This window comes from Nomascus leucogenys, chromosome 21 (assembly GCF_006542625.1).
Source record: "Nomascus leucogenys isolate Asia chromosome 21, Asia_NLE_v1, whole genome shotgun sequence".
Taxonomy (NCBI): domain Eukaryota; kingdom Metazoa; phylum Chordata; class Mammalia; order Primates; family Hylobatidae; genus Nomascus; species Nomascus leucogenys.
In genome coordinates this window covers 23360904-23383429 of record NC_044401.1, presented here as the reverse complement: position 1 = coordinate 23383429, position 22526 = coordinate 23360904, and the positions used below count along the sequence as shown (strand labels likewise).

The 22526-nt window shown below is 35.7% G+C and overlaps 1 protein-coding gene across 5 annotated transcripts in view; it reads left to right on the top strand.

Moving 5' to 3' along the window:
* Positions 1-21438, top strand: part of EPHA6 (EPH receptor A6) — a 963391-nt gene extending 941953 nt beyond the window's left edge. For all 5 annotated transcript variants that reach the window (XM_030801993.1, XM_030801992.1, XM_030801995.1 and 2 more), the window contains 3 exons: positions 7073-7266; positions 18508-18657; positions 19666-21438. In XM_030801993.1, coding sequence (XP_030657853.1) covers positions 7073-7266; positions 18508-18657; positions 19666-19780 — 459 coding nt within the window. In that variant the 3' untranslated portion in view covers positions 19781-21438. The remainder of the gene's footprint in view (positions 1-7072; positions 7267-18507; positions 18658-19665) is intronic.
* The last annotated feature ends 1088 nt before the right edge of the window (positions 21439-22526 follow it).

Sequence of the window (22526 nt, the reverse complement as noted above, 5' to 3'; positions counted from 1 at the left end):
AGACACAATCTTTATATTGCACACCAGGAAAATACATTACCAGTGTTATTGTATTATGAATATAAACATCCTAATCTGTATAAGTAATCGTTATCACAAAAAGTAAGTATAGACTGTGGCTCTCTGCTTTGCAATCCCCCTTCTACCTGAAATTATAGGTTTTCCACAAAGATGTGAAGGATATTTAGAAGGAAGATAAAAATAAAATCATTTCACATTCCATTTTCTAGTGTACATTTCAGCCCTTGTTAAATTTTGAGACAGTTTCTTTTTAAAAGACTGTATAAATAACTAAATTCAATGTGCCTCTCTTTTGGAGATACCTAGCAGCCTTATAACATAAAAATGTGATACCCTGCAGAGTCTAAGCAGTCCTTGCTCAATAGTATTGTTCAGAGATGTCTCAATATCTTCTTATTGACTGTCTAATACTTGTGTTCCTTAATATAAGATGTGCATTGCCTTCTTTGATTCGGAAACCATCAAGAAAATTGGAAAACTCATCAGATTCAGCAAGAGCAGAACAGCCTGCTACGTGCCCCAACTGAGCCTTCTGTTGATTCTAGTTTGTTAAAAATTGTGATGTCAATGTCAAGAAACCAGTATGATCTATTTAGAATAAGCAGCCAGGTTTAACATAATAATTTCTGACAGAATCTAATTCCTTCTAACTTTTCATAAAAATTATCATTGCAGTCATTTTCATATTTTTCACATTATTTTAATTTTCTTCTTACATTATAACCTTGTATAACTCTTCTCCCAAAGGATGACAGCCTACAAATATCACAAAACCAAACTGTTAAAAAATTCTCTCTAGTTAATTATCACCCCTTCGTATCCTAAGACAACAAACCTCAATTAGTCCTTTAGACAAAGCAGCCCATATGCTGCTCCCTGTCAGTCCTTAATTAGGGAATCAGAATATACCTCTAAATCAAAACTTTCCACAAAGAAAATGTTTATGAAGATAAAGGTTAATATAGGATTTCTCAAGCTTCTCTGAAAATTCAGCTTTCATAAATCACATATCTGACAATTGGCACTCCATTCTTTGACTTGACAAGGCATTGTGCTAGATGCTGGGAACACGTGGAACAAAGGAACAGTCACTGCTCTGGAGGAGCTCAGTTCACGCAAGCTAAGAGACTACAGATGTTTTGTATTGACTGGAGCCAAGGGTAAAATGGAACACAGCAAAGGTGAGGACTGAGAGCCAGGCACATGGTGAGCCATTGCAGAATTTCAGATGTGGGAGGAACATGATCACAGTTCCACTTCAGTAGGATTGCTTTCATTGCATCGTGGAGGATGATTGGTGGAGGAAAAGGAGAAGAAAGGAGACCAATAGGGGGGCCTTTGCAGTGGTCAAAATGGGAAATAAATCATTTGAAGACAGAAAGAAAAAAGATTTAAGTTTTATGAAGGCAGTAGAATCAGCATGATGAGTTAATTTTGAGCAACAGGAAAGGCAGAGGCCCAGATGACTCCCTGACCGCTAACTTGGATCACTGGAAGAATGGCAGTACCCTTCCTAAAGGACAAAAATCCCAAAGGAGGAGCGGGTTTAGTTTTGCACAAAATAAATCCAAGAATCTTTATGAAGTGATATATCCTATAGGTGATAAATATAGAAATCTGGAGAGAAAGCTGAGCTAGAGCTGCTGACATGGAGGCCATAAGCAGATAGGTGATAGTGAAAACACGGAGTATGTAAGTCACACAAAGAGATCTCAAGATCTAATTCTGGGGGAATGAGTCAAGATGTGGTGCAAGACTCAGGACAGATTTCTCTACCACTACTGTGACTGAGAGGCTACCATGATGATAATATTAATCTATTCTTCACGAAACTACTTGCTATGTGATATTGACCCAATCTTTTAATCAGTTTGAGCTTTGGTTTTCTTACCTATGTGTATAATCATACTCAAATAATAAAGTATTTTGAGACCTAAATTAGGTAAACTGTGTTAAAACACCTAGCTCAGAACTTGACACATAATAAACTCTCAAAGATATATATGTTGAATCTGAAACCAGAAAGTTCATAGAAAATTGAACTCATCATCACTCCAGCCCCAGAATTGCTTCTTCTCCTCTGTCCTCTCTCTTTACCAGCTGACGAAGCCAAAATCCTAGAAGTTGTTTATCTCCTCCCTCTACTTGGCACATCTAATCTCAGCCCAGTCCTGTCAAAACAGTTCACTTCTTGAACACCACAGCCATTGCCTCCACTAAGGCCTGGACCACTGCAAAGCTCCTTCCTGGATCCTTTGACTCCCCAGTGCACTCTCCGCACTGCAGCCACAGTGAGCTTTTCTAAATGGGAAATCTAATATAATTTACTTTCTAAAATCCTTTTCCCCTTTGTATAAAATTTAAGTTTATATCATGCCAAATCATTCATGATCTCATGAAATGTAATTTTACGTAACCCTCCAACCTCAAAACTCACCATTCCTCTCTTTGAAGACTATTCTAGCCACCTAAATCTACTTGCATTCTAGATCACATCTCCTTTCCTCAACCCACCCACTTGGCCCTGCACCCTTTCACATACTCCTTAAGGTTCAGTCACCTCCTGGGAGAAGCCTTCCTGAGGCTGGGTTAGGTACCTCTCCCACATGCTCCCATAACAGCCTGTTCTATGTGGCACTTCTCATAATCATAGTCCCTGGTCACCCTCAATAGTTAATACATTTCTTAAAGACAGAGATATACCTGACTTGTTATGTTATCCCTTGAACACAGAATGGTCAATAGTACATATTAAGTGTTTAGTATCTATCCGTTTGGATGAATAAATTTAAAAATCTGTTAGAAACATATATCTTTTAAGCAATTTTGTGAATTGCTTAAAAAATATAAGTTTCTTCTTTGACTACCTTTGAAGACAATTTTCAGATGTGTGATCTTGTGCAAGTTAAACCTCTTGTTATGATTATTTGTCTGTAAAATGGAAATAACAATTATACCTACCTCATAAAGTTACTGTGAAGATTAAAAGAGTTAATACATGAACATCACTTAGAGCTGGCCTTGAAAGTACTCAAGAGCTCTCAATCTGTTTTTATCACTGTTACTCTTGATATTGTTACTCTTTTCCTATATGATGGGTCCCTTTGTGTTTGGCACCTGTCATGAGCCAGGGCTCCAGACAGATTTCGCAAGGCTGTAAATTAGAGAATTGAGGAAATGTATAAGCCAGAGGTCAGCAAGAAGAAAAGTCATGAGTCTTCTGCTCCTCCCACTGTCCCCACAGAGAGGACGGGACCACATGCTCTACTGGATGCATTGTGGGTAAATTTTCCAGGAAAGGGAACCTTCCTGCTCATCACTCTTACAAGGCATGCATGAGAGCAACTTTGTCAAGAGGCGTAAGCAACCTGCTTAATGCTAAGCATTCTAGATTTGGATGCCAACTGTCTACAGGAGTCGTCTGAAGCTAAGGACCTGGGGCCAGTGGAAAATAGTAACCCTCTGGACAGGAGGCAGAAGCCACAAGTCTTACAAGAAGCTGGGTTTCGGTCAAGTACCTACCTCTTAGAGAAGAGCAAACTTCCAGTCTCATCTGGCTCGTTGTCCAGAAAAGCCAGAGTGAGATTATGAGATCACTTTTGGACAAGGCTGCTTGATGCAGCCGTTTTTAAATCAACACTTTCTTCAGAGAGGACTTCAAATGCCGTCATGCTTATACTTTGAATCTATTTTGAATAAGTTGAGACACTAAATTTTCCAAGAATCTGCTTCTCTGTCAAGACAAATCCAAAAATTTCTTCTAATAGCATTTGTTTAGGTCAATAATATTTAGTAACGTGTCAGGCAATGTACTAAACGATAAGCATAGAAAATTTAGAAGTATAATTCCTGCTTTCAGGTATGTAGAGCCTTAGAGGAAAGGCAGATGAAAAAATTACAGTACAATGTTATGGATGCAATCATACATACATGCACAAGAGTCAGAGGCATTAAGAAATGACTCTATTCAGTTTGAGATTATATTGTGCAAACTATGAAATAAATAATTTTTATTTACCCAGAATATTAAACTTAGGATCCAAGTAAAAACATTGAAGTCCAAATAGCAGATGCCATGACAAAAGATAGCATGGTAATCACTACTAAAATTGTATTGGGTGATAAGAAATTGGAGAGGAAGATGTTATATCTTGAGAACTAAAACGCGTTTCTGGGGAGTGGTAGAGGAAAATGTTGTAAGTTAAAAGGAATTTAGTTCAAATTTCAACCCTGCCACTTACTAGTTATGTGAATTTAGGCAAGTTTCCTTACTCCTCTGAGTCTAAACTGTCTCATTTAAGAAATGGGGATAATAATATCTACCATATTGAGCTATTTTAAGCAGTAAATGAATAAAAATATGCAAAGTGCATAGCACATGGTAGATAATAAAGGAAGCTATTTTTTTTCTAAGAATATAACCTCACTTGTCACCTATTTTATTCCATGCATTTATAATTAGATAACTGGAAAATTGACTATCAAGCACTCCTAGAGTGGAATTTCAATGTTGTTTTAAAATGGAATTCTATGCTATTTTTCTTAGTTGCTTCTCTGAGCTATCCACAATAGTTTTGATGCATTGCAAGTGTTTTACACACATCCTGCTTTAATAAAACATGTAATAAAATCTTAAAACCCAAGCCTAGTTGGTAGTAAAAGTAGTCAGAAAGCAGATGAGAAAAATCCTGTTCAGTAACAAAATATAAAGTGAATAGAAAAATGCTAGTATCCTGACAGGCTAAAGTGGTCTGGTCAAAAAGACAATGATGGGGGCCGGGCGCGGTGGCTCACGCTTGTAATCCCAGCACTTTGGGAGGCCGAGGCGGGCGGATCACGAGGTCAGGAGATCGAGACCACAGTGAAACCCCGTCTCTACTAAAAATACAAAAAAAAAAAATTAGCCGGGCGTGGTGTCGGGCGCCTGTAGTCCCAGCTACTCGGAGAGGCTGAGGCAGGAGAATGGCGTGAACCCGGGAGGCGGAGCTTGCAGTGAGCCGAGATTGCACCAATGCACTCCAGCCTGGGCGACAGAGCGAGACTCCGTCTCAAAAAAAAAAACAAAAAAAAAGACAATGATGGGATTATGAGAAATTCCCTATTACTAAAAAAGCTAAAACTTAGCAGTAAAGAGGTTCGTGAAGACATATTCTTCCTTTTTTACAAACAGCCTCTAACATAAATTAAGAATGTGTTAGTCATGTCCAATAGTGTAAATTTTAAAACAAATCAAATTGCATTTTTATATTTCTGTTTTTTTGAGAGGGACAGAGGAGGGGGAAGTTAAATTTTGCCTGTCTTTAAATATTAGTCTGTTCCTCCATTTTCCAAACTCAACAATGGTGACAATAAACACTTTCTTTTGTCTTTTCCCTAGAGATAAGAATAAATGTATCCATGTGTGTCTGGGAAGCATATACACTTGTACATTTTTTAATACTCTGATTCTGTAACATTTCTGAGTTTTTTTTTTTGTTTTACAGAAAAAAAAAAGTGATAAAGCAATCAGAAAACCAAGAGGTTTACTATTGATGCTTAGGGTCATCTGACCTTGGCTGGCCAATAGACCTACACGGCCAAATTAATTTAAGAGAGTAATAATTTTTCAAAAGCCATTTTTTTCTGTATTTTCTGTATGAAACTGCCAATATCATGAATAGAAAGGGAGAACCATAAAGGAGAAAGAAAGTGATGTTCTGTTATGTTCGTGTGAACCTAAAGAAACAATGTGGACGCAGGCACGATCAGCCGAACTCTAGGGACTTGATGGTGTTGCTTGGAAGGCATCCATACCTGCATTTTGCGTTCTTCGTATGTAATCATATTGCCAAAGACAAACTATTTCATCATTTATTGTAAATAACACTTTTCCCCAGACCTACCATGAAGTTTCTGTGATGTATTGTCTTCCAGTTGCAATAAAAATTACTGAGTTGCATCAATTGAAAAAAAAAAAAGAATACATGTTCACATGAATACTTTTGAACATTTCATGAAAACCTAGGCTACATAAATTCAGGGTCAGTGTTATCATATTGCTAGGAAGGTGGATCATACACTAAACAGATGAATTTCCTGCCTTATCTTGTGATTTCCTTAAGTACCAAGAAAAATAGTTATTGTTATCTTGTTACTCTTAACTTTGGTATCTTATACAGATTCCTTTCCCGAGAGCTGCACTGTTCCATAGAGTAGCCATTAGACACATGTGGCTATATACATTTAAATTTAAATTAATTAAAAGTAACTGAAGTTGAAAATTCAGTTTCTTCATTCTAGTAGCTGTATTTCAAGTGCTCACTAACCACATGTGACTGTGTGCTACCATGTTGTAGAGAGGGAACATTTCTGTCATCACAGAAGTTCTGCTGAAGCACACTAGCTCAGAGGACACTCAAGCTAATGTTCCTATTGCCCTATAGCCTTAAGCTAGCCATTGATAGCATTTTAAGGATTAAATGACCTTAGGAGGTATAGGAGTATGATTTCATAATCAGGTCAGTGTCAGACTAAGGGAAAGCTAAATGTAAGAGAATAGGAATTAAATTAATGATGAAGAAAGAAGGGATGATGGTTAGAAATAGAGTACACATTGACATTATTATAAAAGGATAAAAAATGACTTAAGAAATCAGTGCTTCAGCAGAATTTTTCTTAAAATTTTTACTTAAGACATTTGTTATATGTTATTCGCACTAAATGCATCAATCACAATGCTGACTTTCTGATGTTTAATTGGGTTTTGAGATGTTCCAGCTAAGTCACATAAAAAATTATTTCTTAAGGTTGTAATGAACTTAACCTCCTCTATACCGGTAGCACATGTTTAAAACATATTTTCTTCTCATAGGGGTGAGCAGATGCTTTGGAGCTACTTGCAATTTTTGTTCACAGCTTTTGTATTTATCCTTATTTAGGTCCTTGTACTCACAAGTAGTTTTCATGCTTACCATTATTTTGGCTTCTTCTGCTTGTATAAAAAGAAATTATAACATAGCATATGTATTACTGCCTAAAAATAAGAGAGTAATCTGTATATGTTTGCATTTAGGTCATTCTGTCCATTGAAGAAGGGTACCGACTTCCAGCTCCCATGGGCTGTCCAGCATCTCTGCACCAACTGATGCTCCATTGCTGGCAGAAGGAGAGAAATCACAGACCAAAATTTACTGACATCGTCAGCTTCCTTGACAAACTGATCCGAAATCCCAGTGCCCTTCACACCCTGGTGGAGGACATCCTTGTGTAAGAGGCATAATGTTGAGTTTTTTTCTTCTTGACAATTATGGTTTCTTTCAGGCTATAAATAATAACAGGTAGAAAGGAAAAAAATGCCTTGATAACCATCTAGTTGTTGACTTTGTGGAAACCATATTTCATTTATCAGCTGAAAAAAAGAATTATTAACATTAAAGTAAAAATGGACTCTTTTAAAACAAGATAACAGATTCCCCTTCCTTTTCTCTCTCTCTAATCTTTCTGAATTACTTTGTTTATATCTTTTCCTGTTTGGGTCTTTGGTATTTACATAGCCTTTTAAAATTGATTGATCCTTCCTTACCTTTAGAAGTAGAGAGGGGGAGAGAGAGAGAGAGTGCGTGTGTGTGTGTGTGTGTGTGTGTGTGTGTGTGCAGCCCCTTTAATTTTCTTGCCTGTTCTATGTTCTGTTCCTCAATTTGAAATGGCAAGCCAGACAGGGGCAATTTGTGAATCAGCCCAGAGGAAGAATATTTCCTGCTGATATGATCACATCTAGTTGTTGTTACTCTCCATTCCTAAAACCAGAAAAGAACAGATAACAAGACAAGAAAATGGAGGCATTCATACACCATTTTGTAAAAGTCAGTAGACTTGAGAAGATCTACTCACCTCCCTGTGAAGAGCAATTATAAGAGGAAGAGTAGAAAAAAAAAAAGACTATCATCTATGTCTGAAAATATTATATTTTAAATATCATTAAGTTAAAAACATATTTCTTTATTTAGAAAAAATTGGACTTGGAAATAACCAATGCATATCCAAAGCTCACCTTCTTCACTCAGGGGATGGCTGGGGGCTATTCAGACATTCAACTTCAGATCACAGGTTCAAGCCAGTGCAGGTTTTTAGTAAGGCCGAGGCTCTTCAAGGACTATTTGAAACAGACCTCAGTTCACAGCAGAGCACTTAAGAGTTCACCTCTAAATCACTAATTGGCAGCCTCAGTAAAGTGAAGCCAAGCATGAAATAGCTAGAGATTAAACTATTACTCTGGTCCATCTTCCCTAAAGAAGTCTGACACAGGAAGCAGTAAAGGAAGGAAAGGCACTTTGGATTTTATCATGAAAGCAATGGACAGCCATGGAAGGATTTTAAGCAAGGGAATAGCATGATTACATCTGCATTTCTGAAAGATCACTCTAGGGATGATTTACACTAGTGAGTGCAAAACAAGGAACAAGACTGGAAACAGAGACAATTTTATGTTTTCAGTAACTAAAGCTAGACTTCTGAAATGGGAATGAGCTTGGGGTTCAGAAGATAAGAGAATTTTATTATTATTATTATTTCCTAATAATAAGTAATAATAACATATTATTAGGAAAACCAGTGCATCTTAGTCACTGTTTGAATATGGAGGAAGGGAGGAGAAAAAGAATCAAAGATGTTTGTCAAGTTTGTTTCTTATACAAGCTGGCTGATGGTATTACCCGAGAGAGAGGGAGAGGGACAAGTTTTTGGAATAGAAATGAGACCATTTTGAACATGCTGAGTTGCAGATGCCTGTGGGACATCTAGACAGTTATATTTATAGGTTGAACCTCAGATAAAAAGATCTGGGCTAGAGATGTAGATTTGAAGATCATCAGCATATAGATTATAGCTGAAGCTTTAACTGTAGTTAAGATAGCCCACAGAGAAAGAATGCAAATAAATAGTGGAAAGGATGAAACCCTCTAATTTAAGACATGAACTGAAAAAAAAGTACCCAAAGGAAACTGAAAAAGAGAAGCTAGACAAGTAGTCAGGAAAACAGGGAAGAGCAGTATCATAGAAGAAAGAGGAGAGGGTTTCAAGGAGTATAATGTCCAAGCCTTCACAAAATTGCAGTAAAATAAAACATGAAATGTCTCCATTGGATTCAGCAATGAGACTTTCAGGTGTGCATGCACAACCTTTGGTACAGCATTTTCAATAAAGTTGTGTAAGACAGATTACAATAGAGGAAGAGTGAATATGAGCTCAGAGAAAGGAGCAATACATAGTACCCTTTTTTTTTTTCAAGAAACCTGTTTCTGATGAGAAAGAAAAGTAGTTAGAGGAAATATTTCTTGGTTTTTGTTTTTATATGAGTTATTGAGGTGACTTGGTCATGCTATAGTATTGAGGAGAAAGAGCTAGTAGTGAGTCTGCATTAATGGAGAGGATACTGGCATCTATAAACTGAAATCCTTTAATCTGGGCCCCTTGTTGTGGTATAGAGTTAACAGAATCCACAATCAGTCCCCATCAACAAAGCTGTCTGACTGTGCTAGAGGTATAGAAACAGGCATGTAAAAACCTTCTTTTGAGGAAAAGCAGATAAAACAATTTCCTTTCTGCTTTTTCAAGATTATGAATGATCATCATATTTGGAAAATATTGATGAAGAATGTAAGATGAGAAAGTGTCAAAAAGAAACGGGGATCCAGAGGTCAAGTCAAGATGAAAGGGTGTATCTGAGGGCCAGAGATGTGTGATTTAGTGGGCTGTTCAGCAATCCAGCAGAAGAGCCCCATGAGTGGCAAGCTCTGAGACAGCACTGCCGCACACAGGCCAAAAGTTGCGTGCTTTATATAAACTTGGCACCTTGATTCAATTCTAAAGTCTGATCTCCGGGAAACCAAATTGAAGTTTTTGTGACTGATTTGCTATCCTTGTTTCTGACAAAGACATATGTGATACTGTTTGGCCATTAATATGCTTTTGTTTGAGAAACAAAAAGAATCAGTGCTCTAAGCTTCACATGCCTGAACCTTTATCAGCATTCTCATTTTCACAGCAGCCTGGATGGGTTCTCCTGCTCCACCCTCTTACCTCCAATACCACCCACCCACTCTGTTCCTGATTCCAGAGAACTGAGACTGTTTAGGGAGAAGAGACACAGTAGATTAAAGGATAGCAATATTAGCTAAAGAATGCCTGCTTTGTTTTATGCTCATAAAACTGTGACACTGCTTCTCTATCTCCCAAATTGCAGAGCCCAGTTGTCTGCCCCAGAGTGATGTTGGATTAAGGAAAGATGACATACGTAGAATTTCCATCTTTTCTCCTATATCTCTCAAACCTGACAAGAAGTCCAGGTGTATAATCCACTGCAACTCTTATTAAATACTCCTGCACTTTCCTTTTGTGTAGCATCCCCAACCCCCAGATTTCTCTCACACTTATATGCTGATATTATTCTCTCATCTGCTAAGTCCCCATGGTTTTTATTCCATTCTAATAGCTTTTTTCTCAAGACTCACCTAAGAAGCTGTTATCCTTTCTCTTGACAGTAAGAGGGGAAGAAATTAAAGTGACAAAAGGGATGAGGAAGGCCATGAAATCCACAGTTTAATAACTTTATACTAACATATTGAAAATGTAATAATTTTATACTAACATACTGGAAATTTCATAAACCTATATCTGCAGTTGTTCCTCTCAAAAGTCAGAGTACCTAAATTGAAAACATGTTGGTCATAGAAGGCTTTCATTATTTGGTGCAGCAAATATTCTTGTGCCTGACACACTCCCATGGGAATACTCAGAGCTCTGTGCAGTTCCCAACATGCTTGCTTTCTCTCCTACTCAAGAAAGTGTAGATACACCATATAAGTGAATGTGGCAGTATTATAAATATAACCCTAAATCCAACTAACAGTAAAAAACTAATTTGGAGAACCACTGTATTAATATAGGCAGTTATCCTTTCATAAATGTGAATTTCAAACTACTCTCATATTCATTCACTTTACAATAATGCCTTATAACCACCTTTCAAATAATTATTTGTAGCTGTCATGTCATGAACAGCCCTTGGGAGAAAGGACCCAGCTTAAGGCCAAGGTTGTGTGTAGAACAACATCTGGAGCAGTGCCTGGCCATGTGTTTAAAACACCTTTTTCTCCCTCTCCACTAACTCTCAGGACCAACCTTGTAGCTGCTCCAAACCCCAAGTATTTTCCCACTTTGTGGCTTGATAACTACATAGTGACCCTTCACCCAGTCCTACCTTCCCCACCCTCACCCACATTGTCCTACACATTTGTTCTGCATTTTCTTCAACCCTCACCCCTGATGACTCCACACACCGAAGTCTACTGAGTGCACCAGACTGTAGTCAGCTGGTCAATATCCTTTAGGACAGAGTTTCAATGTAATGGGGAAATAATGCTTTCTTCTAATCCCTGCTCCAGGTCCCCAGCGTGTCACTGACAAAATATTTGACACATTAGGGGCTTCTTGACTATCAGCTCAAATGTGGCATCCCGGGATGGGCAGCAGTTGTCCAGATGTTGGCTACCTCAGAAATAATGCTTTGCCCAGGCCAATACACCTTATGTACCGTATATTGTTACTACCCACTGGGCCTTATAAGACTTTAGCAACTGCAACTACCAGCTTCTGTAGTACATATTAGTCTATCTTGTAACTTTAAAGCACTTAGTTTCCAGTAATATGTGAATCATGAACGTAGGGAACAGCCCATACCAGTACCATTATTTAGAACCTCTTCTTTAAAAAACTGTGAATAATGCTGTAAGACTGAATAGTACTATCTCTCTCCATTTAGCGAATTATGCACCAATAGTGCTATCTTCTGAATACAATAACTTCCAACATTTTGATTAAAATTTTCTACTTATTTTGAGAAGATTTTGTTCAATGCCACATAGGCAATACATAATCAGCATTTGCTAAATTGTGTATCTCTATACACCAAGTCATAGACAACTTGTTTTGTTTTGATTCTTGTTGCTAGCACTTTTAAATATGCTTTTCATGACAGAGAAATAACTGGCTGGCCAAAACCAATGTTGAAATTGAATAATAAGCAAAGTTTTGTGGAAGGAAAACAGAATATGAAAGATGGATCAGGAGATTTGAAACTTCTACTTGCCCATTAGAAAAATCTAAATTCAGCCAGGCTCAGTGGCTCACACCTGTAATCCTGACCCTTTGAGAGGCCAAGGTGGCAGGATCACTTGAAGCCAGGAGTTCACCAGCCTGAGCAAAATGAGACCCCATCTCTACAAAAAATTAAAAACTAAAATTAGCCAGGCATGGTGGCACATGCCTGTGGTCCCAGCTAATCGAGAGACCAAGGTGGGAGGATCTGAGCTCAGGACTTCAAGTCTGCTGTGCACTATGATCATGCCACTACACTCCAGCCTGGGCAACAGGGTGAGACCCCATATCTAAAAAAAGAGAAAAGAAAAATAGAAAATTCCCATAAACTGCTGGCACAAGATCTTTATAATATAATGTCAATATCCATATTAATACTGATACAAACTCCTAATATATATTATCAACAATAACTATGACTGCCATTTGTTGAGAGCCTACTATGTGCCAGTTGTGGTACCAGGGGCTTTTATTGGTTATATCACTTAATCCTCACTGTTATTATTCCCATCCCTCAGACATGGAAACAGAGACTTAAAGAGGCTAACTTTCCCAAGAGTACACAGCAATAATGAGTAGATCAGGAGTTTGAAGGCCACTGACTCCAAGTCCTTGCTCTTTCCAGTATACAACATAGAATCACACAGAAAGGCAAGATGTTTGCTAGTACAACACTGCTTCAAAAATATGATTATAAGAAAAGGGGGTACATTTTCACATTTCCAGATAGATTTTATCTGGACTAGTCTAACTTGATAGATGGAGTCTATTAAAATTCAAAAAACAATTTTCAGTGGAGATCAGCCTGTTATTTTATGTCCCAGTAGGCAAATACTAGAATGTAGAGAATATGACCTTAGTCATGGGAATAAATAGAAAATACATAGTCCATATATCCCCCCAAACACCCTCCCACAATGCCCAGCCACTTGAAGAACATTACTTGAAAAAGGAAAGTAGTAATAGCAACAATACGGAGAAATGAGGAAAATATGACAGTAACATCACATAATTCCAGAATTACATTCTCAGGCATTTCTGTAGATTGAATTTTTCTGGTGCTGGCATAAATATGTTTTGCTTCTTTTTCTCACTATGGCAGATATTACTAATCATCACAACACTCTCCTGCTGAGTCCAGATTCTGCCTTAGTATCCTTCTCATGACCACATTTTGACAACCACTGCCAATGAATTGCAGTTGGCATGTGACATGAGACCTATTTTCTGATCCTGGATTATTTCCTTACAAAAGCAGACTTTTCTTGAGGTTCAGGGGTCTATTACTCTGGCCGTAGGAACCATGTGCTGGGTACTGTACTGGGAATTATGGGAAATTCTTTATAAGTATTATCCCTGCTCTGCATCTGTTCCTCTTAATGTTCAAACATATCTACAACTTTAAATTTTACTTTGAAATTTTAATTTTCATTCCTTCATATTTTTCACTAGTTATCAGCCTTATTATGTTTAAATAATCATATCAATAAAAAACAATTGAAGACTTACTGAAAATAAAAGACTGACAAAAGATAATTAATGTCCTTAACACTGTGGAGTTAGACTGTTTGAAACAAATATATATGACCCACAAGTACTAAATATCTGTTTCTATATCTATATAGTATATTTCTATGCATTTGAGGTTTCATAGCCCTTTGAGTAAACTTACATTTTAAAAATGTTTTAAATATCAAAATTATTTCATTATTTTAATGTGTTCACATTGAATGTTAGGCTTAATTGCAGAGAGGACTTTTTAAAAATATATGATTATGTAAGTTCTTCAAAGTGTATGTACATAGTGTATGTATGACAAAATTATTTCCTGGATTAAATGAATAGTGTGAAGTGCAGTCCCTGAGTCACGAGATGAGGAACTCACGTAAAAGCAGTCATATTGCATTAAGTCAGTGTGCTGTTGTGGCTCTAGGTCTGGTTATAATGGCAGGTGAACCCTTAACCCTATGCTACCCAACTCCACCTATCACTGTCTCTTTCTCCACTCTGAAACCTATAAAGACAGAATAAACATTTTTGCAATACAAGGAATAATTTAAATAAACAGTATATTATTTAATAAGTTGACCACTATATCAACAGGTACTTACTCTTCTAGGTTTTTTATTTATTGGAATTAAATGAAAATATTCATCATGAATCAGCCATCATGTTATGCACCAAACTGTTCTGTAGATAATTTAATATTCAAGTCTGAGTCATCACATATTTAATGAACTCCTATAATGTTTTCAGCATTATGTGAGTGCCTACACAAAAATAGAGAGATGTGTTCCTGCCATCAGGGAGTTTTCACTTATTCTTTAAAAAAAAATCTTCCGTCTCATGAATTTTTCCCAAGGAAGTTATTCAATTGAAACAAAAAGAAACATGCTCTAAGACTACATACTCACGTCTACTAAAAGAATGTTGTTAGCAACCTAAGAGTCTAACTTTAGAGAATTAACAAATTTTTAAGCATCCACATATAGAATACTAGGCACCCATTTGAATATGAAGACTGTTGAAACATGGGATACATTCGTGAATATGTGAAATGAAGGCAATATAAAATAAAATGGACCCTATCTGTACATTTCTGCTAATCACATATACATGTATGAGCTAGGAAACAAGAAGTTGTGTTAGAGTGGAAGAGAAGAAAAGCCTTCAAGCGTGTGAGGGTGTCCTGTTAAAACAGCATCTTAGCTTGCAATAGTGTTTCTCAAAATATAACCTTTCTTGAATCATTTTAGTATGTCTATTACTATTATATATTTATATGATGAATACAAAACATGGAAAACTTTGAGGATAAAACACTTCTTGCTTTTTAATGGTAGTATTGATATATATTGACCTATCTAAGGAATTTCTAAGTTAAAACACTAGTACTATTGTGAACTCCAAGGGCTCATTAGAGTGAAAACTTCTGGACTCTTACCAAAGCTATTCATTTTTAAACATATTTTATTGTATTGAAATTTTATGTTTATTACTAAACTGTAACATTACCTGTCATACCTATACTCCAGCCCTTTCTATAATCTAAATTAACCATAATTATACCTGAAATATCCTAATTCTAGCCCCATTCTCATTTTTCTGAGGAAAAAGTTGATCCTTGACCTTCTATTCTACAATAAGTATTTTTTAAAATGTGAGCTGCAGGTTTTGCTGTAAAGATATTTCTCAGGTGGGCAGTACTCACTAATCACCAAATAGCACAAATTTCTATATGCTCAGCAAATAGCAGACTAAATTTATTATTGTACATGTTTGATAAGAAAGGGCATTTATTGTTTATTAGGTAATATTCCAAAGAATTCATGTGAGGATAATAGTACCAAGCCCTCGAAGCCAGAAAATAGCAACATTTTTCAACTTCCTTAGAAGATAAGGTGAAAGAAAAGTTATTTCACAGTGGCTGTGAACAATGAGGGGACCCTGACCTTACTAAATCAACTGCGAAGGCAGTCGTATAAAGGCCAAAGAGTAACTAGGTCACTGAAGATGCGTGGAGAGAAAGGGAATTATGGTATTAAAGCATTCTGGAAGCAAACAGCAGATGCTTTTCAACAAGGGAAATAGGCTATTTAAGTCATTTAACATACAGAATGTCCTTCCATGACCTTTTATACTAAGGACATAAAATTAGCAAGTTACATTTCCACTCACCAAATATATGAAATTGTGAAATTTCAAGAGTTATTCCAGTGTTATCTCAGGAGAAAGAAGTAGAAGTCATCTGACTATGTTGGTGCATCGAGAATGGCAATAGGAGTATGAAGGGAAAGTCACTTTAATACATTCTTTTAATTTTGTTCAGTTTTAACAAACTACTTTGACAAGTATTTAAAAGACATGAGAGTCACGTTGTTTTGAAATAGGACACTCAATTTTCTAACATGCGGTTTTATTTATGTTAACAAGCAACAAGGATATCCTGGTCATTTTGATATTTAAACTTGGTCAGTGAAGTATGGTATATCCCCTGAAACTGGTCAAATAATTTAGAAAAATAATGTAGAAACTATTCTGAATTATCTTACATATTTACAATGCACATTAGAGCAGTGAAAACTCTGAGAAATGCTACAACTTAAAAATCTGCTTCACTATTTTTGCCATGAAGACCTTTATTATTTTGTATTTTACATATGAATTTCTGTTTGATAATATTCATTAACATAAATGCCTCTGGGAAACTTTGAATAAATACAGCAACAATTCAAGTATTTGTTGGTAGATGCTATGATAGCTTTCCAATCTTTGAACATGACTGATCTTTGTTTTAGGTCAAATCATGAATCATTTTGATGTTAATTAAAATGAAACAGCCCACAATCAAAATAACATTGCAATCTGTAGTACAGGAAAAAAGAATGCAGCTTAACAGCCTCCAAACTGGAAATGCAATAGAATTGAGTAGGGTTAAAAAGGACAGAAGTGACTGTTATGGATAACCAGACCCAATATTGACTACAGTGTAATCAATCACAAGGTATATGCGTTTACTTTATGTTAATTCCAATCAGATATAAAGAGTACAACCCCACCCTGTAATCTCTGTTCACCCCACCTCCACCTTCAGCTAGACCTTAGTTTAGAAAAAGGTAGGTCAATGTAGTAATAAAAGGAAAACCAAATAAGTGAATTCTAGGCCTTCCAAGGGCACCTTTCAGAATCTTCAGGAGATGTACCATATACAACTTGTGCTCCTAAAAGACTCGGGACCTGGTGACTTTAGGGTGATTTAAAGGATTTTTAAGGGTAATTTTAATGGTTAGGGAATTTCAGTTTTTACCTTAAGTATCAACCTTAGGACCTAATTCCCATATTATTAGTAGAACAATACCAGGGTTATATAGCATGTATATGCCCTTCTGCTTCACAGTAGGGGAATTCTTACTTCACATGGTTTAATCACGTGTGCTCATAGTTTATCAATTGCTAGTTAAAGCTGAAGTAGTTCAAATGTGAATGGTAAAAACATTTTGATAAAATAGTCCAAATATGAACATTAAAATCTATGGCTCTAATTGTCTTTGTAGATTCTTTCATTCTTTAACTTTATAAAAGGACTTTAAAAACAAAGTAAATGAAAGTTGAACTAACTTCAATATTCCAATAAAAATAACTCAGTGATCCACCTCCAATAAGGAAGTTTTTCATTACTTAGAATATATCGATTTCACTCAAACACTAAATTTTTTTTAAGATTGTTACTGCTTTACTAGTTAATATAAATTACAGATCTAAAAATTCTTTAAATGATATATTTATTACCCTAGAGCTTTTGTAACACATTTATTGCTATAAAAGCACTTTTACCACCAAGTATTTTTTAAAATATGCAAAATATTTTAATGTGTATTTTTATGTAATTATGTAAATAAACTAATACAATTTATTGTCAGAATGGCTTAATACACAATTCTGAGTTACTTTTACCATAATTTATAAGATTAATTCTGTTTTTATTCTCTCTGACTTAAGCTATTATATATAACTACTTCATATATATTGCATATAAATATGTGTATGTAATGTATATATAAGCACATGTATCCCTAGCCTTTCCAAAGTAATACCTTTATATTGCCCCTTGCATCAGATCTGAGAAACAAAAATAAAGATTGCTATATCATTGCCTTTAAGATCCATTTTCTTCTTAACCCAACCTAACATTGATTTTGTGTTGTTTTGTGCCTTATTAATATCTGTGCTTTGGGGACATTACCCTAGCTTGTATGTGTGTAAATCTTATTCATGCAACTGAACTCTATGACAATAAAAATTACATTTTAACAAATGATAAATTATTATTGAATGTTTGGGAACAGATAAATGGAAGTTTGATCAATGAATTCACCATAAGAAGGGGAAGAACTATCACAGCAAATGTAGAAAAGGACATGGATTCAGGGGTAGGTCATACAGGAAGAATGAACATCCTGTGGCTACTCTCCTTGTGGGGATAAGGGATGGGCTATTCCTTAAGTTTCAAAACAAAATTTTATGCAAGAGAAAAAAGTATAAGAAGAAGAGGGATAGCAAGATGTGAGTTCTCTCAAGATCCATCATAAAGAAATTAAAAAGAAAAAAGATCAGTATAAGTCCCAGTCATAGCAAAAAGCACAAAAAGACAAAAGTGTTCCACCAGATAAGTCACTGATTTGATAAATAATTTTTTAAAGTGACTGATTTGAATAAGATAGAAAATCAGAGGCTTTTAAATGGAGAATAAAAACAGTAGATGTAAGAATATCATAAAAGTAAAAATAAAGTTCCACGATTTGTGCTTTATTTGGCTTTTAAATGCTTTCCGTGTTTTGTTTTGTTTTCTTACAGAATGCCAGAGTCCCCTGGTGAAGTTCCGGAATATCCTTTGTTTGTCACAGTTGGTGACTGGCTAGATTCTATAAAGATGGGGCAATACAAAAATAACTTCGTGGCAGCAGGGTTTACAACTTTTGACCTGATTTCAAGAATGAGCATTGAGTAAGTGATACTAGGGTTATTACTGTAATGAGATGTCCTGCTGGGGATTATAAGTTCAAATGCTGTATCAAGAACACCTTTCCTTAGGCTAGTAGGTAATTTCCAAGTCTTTCCTCACCATTTCTGACTATCATTCTAGTGGAAGTTGGACACTACACTTTTAGCTATTATTCTTTGAAAGAATATATTTAATTCAAATAGCTATTTAAAATATTTTAAATGTTTTCTAAAATGCATGTTACTCGCATCCAAATCATAGACTTTATGTCAACTTAATTTTACCTTGGCAAATTATTACTCACATATATTAATATTGCATAATCAGTTTCTATTACCTTCATCAAATTAATGCAATATTATCATGTCATTTTCAGAGCTCCTTCTAGATATTATAATGGTCAACTATTTTCCACTATCTCAAAGATTGTCTTTTGCCTACATGCAATGAAAATATTTAACATGTGCTTAAAAGACTAAATGGTTAGGTTGAACCATATTAAATCGCCATTGTTTTAAGACAGTAATGGCAATTTCATACAGTACAACCTAAGGGCATTTTTTCCAGATATCAAAAATCCATGAGAAATCAAATGGAGTTCATATTATACCTTCCATCCTACATAATCACCATTTTGCTAATACCGTTGCAAATGTATATCATTACCTAAATTATCTAGCATTTACGCCTATGAAATAGCTGAGTATTACGTATCTGTATATAAAATTGAAAAATATATATTATTACATCTGAGATTAACTTTACGTGTTCTGTGGATCCAGAGAAAAGGAAAAAAAGAAACAAACTTCTGCTGCTCATTTAAATCTCTGCTTAACAAGTAAGCTACACTATTTTTGGAAACTGTGGCAGCGTGCTTATTTAATATATTTAAATATTCATTTTATCTTGCATGCTTATCAGATCTAAATGTTCATATTCTGTCTCTCTCTCTCTCTCTCTCTTTCCTGCTCTCGCTCTCGCTCTCACTCTTGCTCTCTCCTTTCTCTCAGTGACATTAGAAGAATTGGAGTCATACTCATTGGACACCAGAGACGAATAGTCAGCAGCATACAGACTTTACGTTTACACATGATGCACATACAAGAGAAGGGATTTCATGTATGAAAGTACCACAAGCACCTGTGTTTTGTGCCTCAGCATTTCTAAAATGAACGATATCCTCTCTACTACTCTCTCTTCTGATTCTCCAAACATCACTTCACAACCTGCAGTCTTCTGTTCAGACTATAGGCACACACCTTATGTTTATGCTTCCAACCAGGATTTTAAAATCATGCTACATAAATCCGCTCTGAATAACCTGCAGATAAAACGCTGGCCCACTGCAGATTATGGCTACGCAATGGTAAATAACTCAGCATGGATGTGTAATTTTGTATAAGCCGTATATGGGAAGTGTTCACGGACTTAACCTAAAGAAATTTATCCAGGTGGGGCTTCCTTAGTGATGTATGTAGAGTGCGATGGTAGATGAGAAAGAACTAGTTGACCTTTCTTTCATGTTTTGTGATCAAGTAGCTTCCAAACTGACATAAATGTTTCATTTTTAGATAATTATATTCAGCTCTATTGGTTGTATTGTTACTTTATTTTTTAATGGTTTAACTGTTGGTGCCTGATATCGTTAGAATTATTTGCAGAAATGACCAGTGATATCATGTAATGAATTTTTGTGAGGTATGCCTATGGTGAGAAGGGGGTTATTAGGGAGGGAGAAAAAAATACTGTGTTTATAAATCTTCTGAGGCTGGGTTTGTCAATTTTTTAAAAATTAACTTTATAATGTCATACATATTTCATAGCAGTTGGTAGTTTAAAGGCTTTTCACCTCTAATTTTATTTATTTTTATTTTTATTTTTTTTTTACTAACTGTAGTATATTTCTCCACTACCTTATGAAGACTGCTCCTGGAAAGACCAAGGGTGACTTCATTGATCTAATGGCTTTCATAGAGAAAAGCTTGGGATAAATCCATGACTATTTCCTTTGTGCATTGTCACAAGTTTGCAAAAGCAATTATCAAAGCACTGAGAAAATTAGTCATTCTCAGTAGAATTGCTTTGAATAAAATACATTAGATTATACCCTTAGATTTAATGTAAAATTATTAATTTAATTTAAACAGAACTTTATGATAGATACATGGTGGTCCAAGACAATAAACAGACTTAGCTGATCATTTGGTATTGGTGCATTTTGCAAGTTGAAGCATTCTTATGTTTTCTTTGCAAAAATGAGTTACATGAACATGCTGAGCTCTTTTCCAAACCTTCTAAGAAAACAGTATGAATACTCCAAAGAGTATATAAACAGATCTTACACATGAGCATAGTGTGTCAACCTGGGTCCAACATACAGTTACATAAAAATGAGAACACAGCTGTGTTGTTGTCATAATCTTCTGAGAGGCTTAAAAAAAAGGTAAATACATATTTTAAGTGATTTAAGCTGAGTTGGCTTATCAAAATAGTGCTATATCTTATGAACAAATTAAATTATAAAATCAGCTGCTCCCTGTAAAACTAAAAAAATGACGACTGTTTTAGGTGGAAGAGTAAGTAAAATGTGTTGACAGAAAAAAACAGAGTAGGTTGTCTAAAGATGCTGATTTAATAAATTAGCTTTTGTTGGATCTCAGTGATAATGGTGCCCTACCTACCCACATTCTCAAATTCCTATCTAAATTCATTTTTTGTCATAGTAGTGGTTTTTTTTTTTAAATAAAGGACCCTGTTTTGGTTTTTTGTTTTTGTTTTTGTTTGTTTGTTTGTTTGTTTATTTGTTTTTGAGATGGAGGCGTTTTGCTCTTGTTGCCCAGGCTGGAGTGCAATGGTGCGATCTTGGCTCACTGCAACCTCTGCCTCCTGGGTTCAAGCGATTCTCCTGCCTCCGCCTCCCGAGTAGCTGGGATTACAGGCACCTGCCACCACTCTCGGCTAATTTTTGTATTTTTAGTAGAGACAGGGTTTCACCATGTTGGCCAGGCTGCTCGAACTCCTGACCTCAGGTGATCTGCCCGCCTCAGCCTCCCAAAGTGCTGAGATTACAGGCGTGAACCACCGCGCCTGGCCATTTTTTCTTATATTTAGATTTTGTTGATTGTCCCATTATACTAGACCCTTCTACATATTTTCTTTTGCTGACTTATCTCCTGATTTTTCCCTACCACAGCTTAATCCTTCTCATTCCAAAACAAATGTGTAAAAAAGCTAGAAGGAAGAGTCTTTAGATGTTTCTTAAAATATACAAAAAAAGGTAGGGGGCGATGGGAAAATCATCACTGCTTAAGTAAGTGTGCCAGATACAGCTAGCCACATTTTCCAGCCATCAACCTGCATGGTTGTGCATCACTCATAGACTATCTGCAGTTTGCTTGATACATTTACACAAATCTGGATACATTTAGAAGAAATACAAAATTTCCATATTTACCTATCTTCAAATGTATATTGAATAAGAACAGATGTAAAACAGATTAAATTTATTAATCATATATTTATTTTTATAATACAAAAAAGGTATTTAGAAAAATAAGGAATAGAATAATATGGTCTTCCACAGGACTCTGTCAGCACCATCTGTGTACCTTGAAATAAATTCTATTAAGTTATTTAAACTTCTATGGGATGAGCATTCAGTGATTACAAGATTAAAGGTGTCTATTAAGAATTTTTTCTTTTAAAATGTCTGATGATCCTATTCTACATCTGGTTAATTTGTACTTATTTTTTCTTTCCCTAACATCTTTTTATAGTATCATAAAACTACCTTTTTGCTTTGTCTCTCACCCCATGTCTCCTTCAAAATTCCTTTTAAATTATATTTTTGTTTTTCAGAATGGTAAGCATG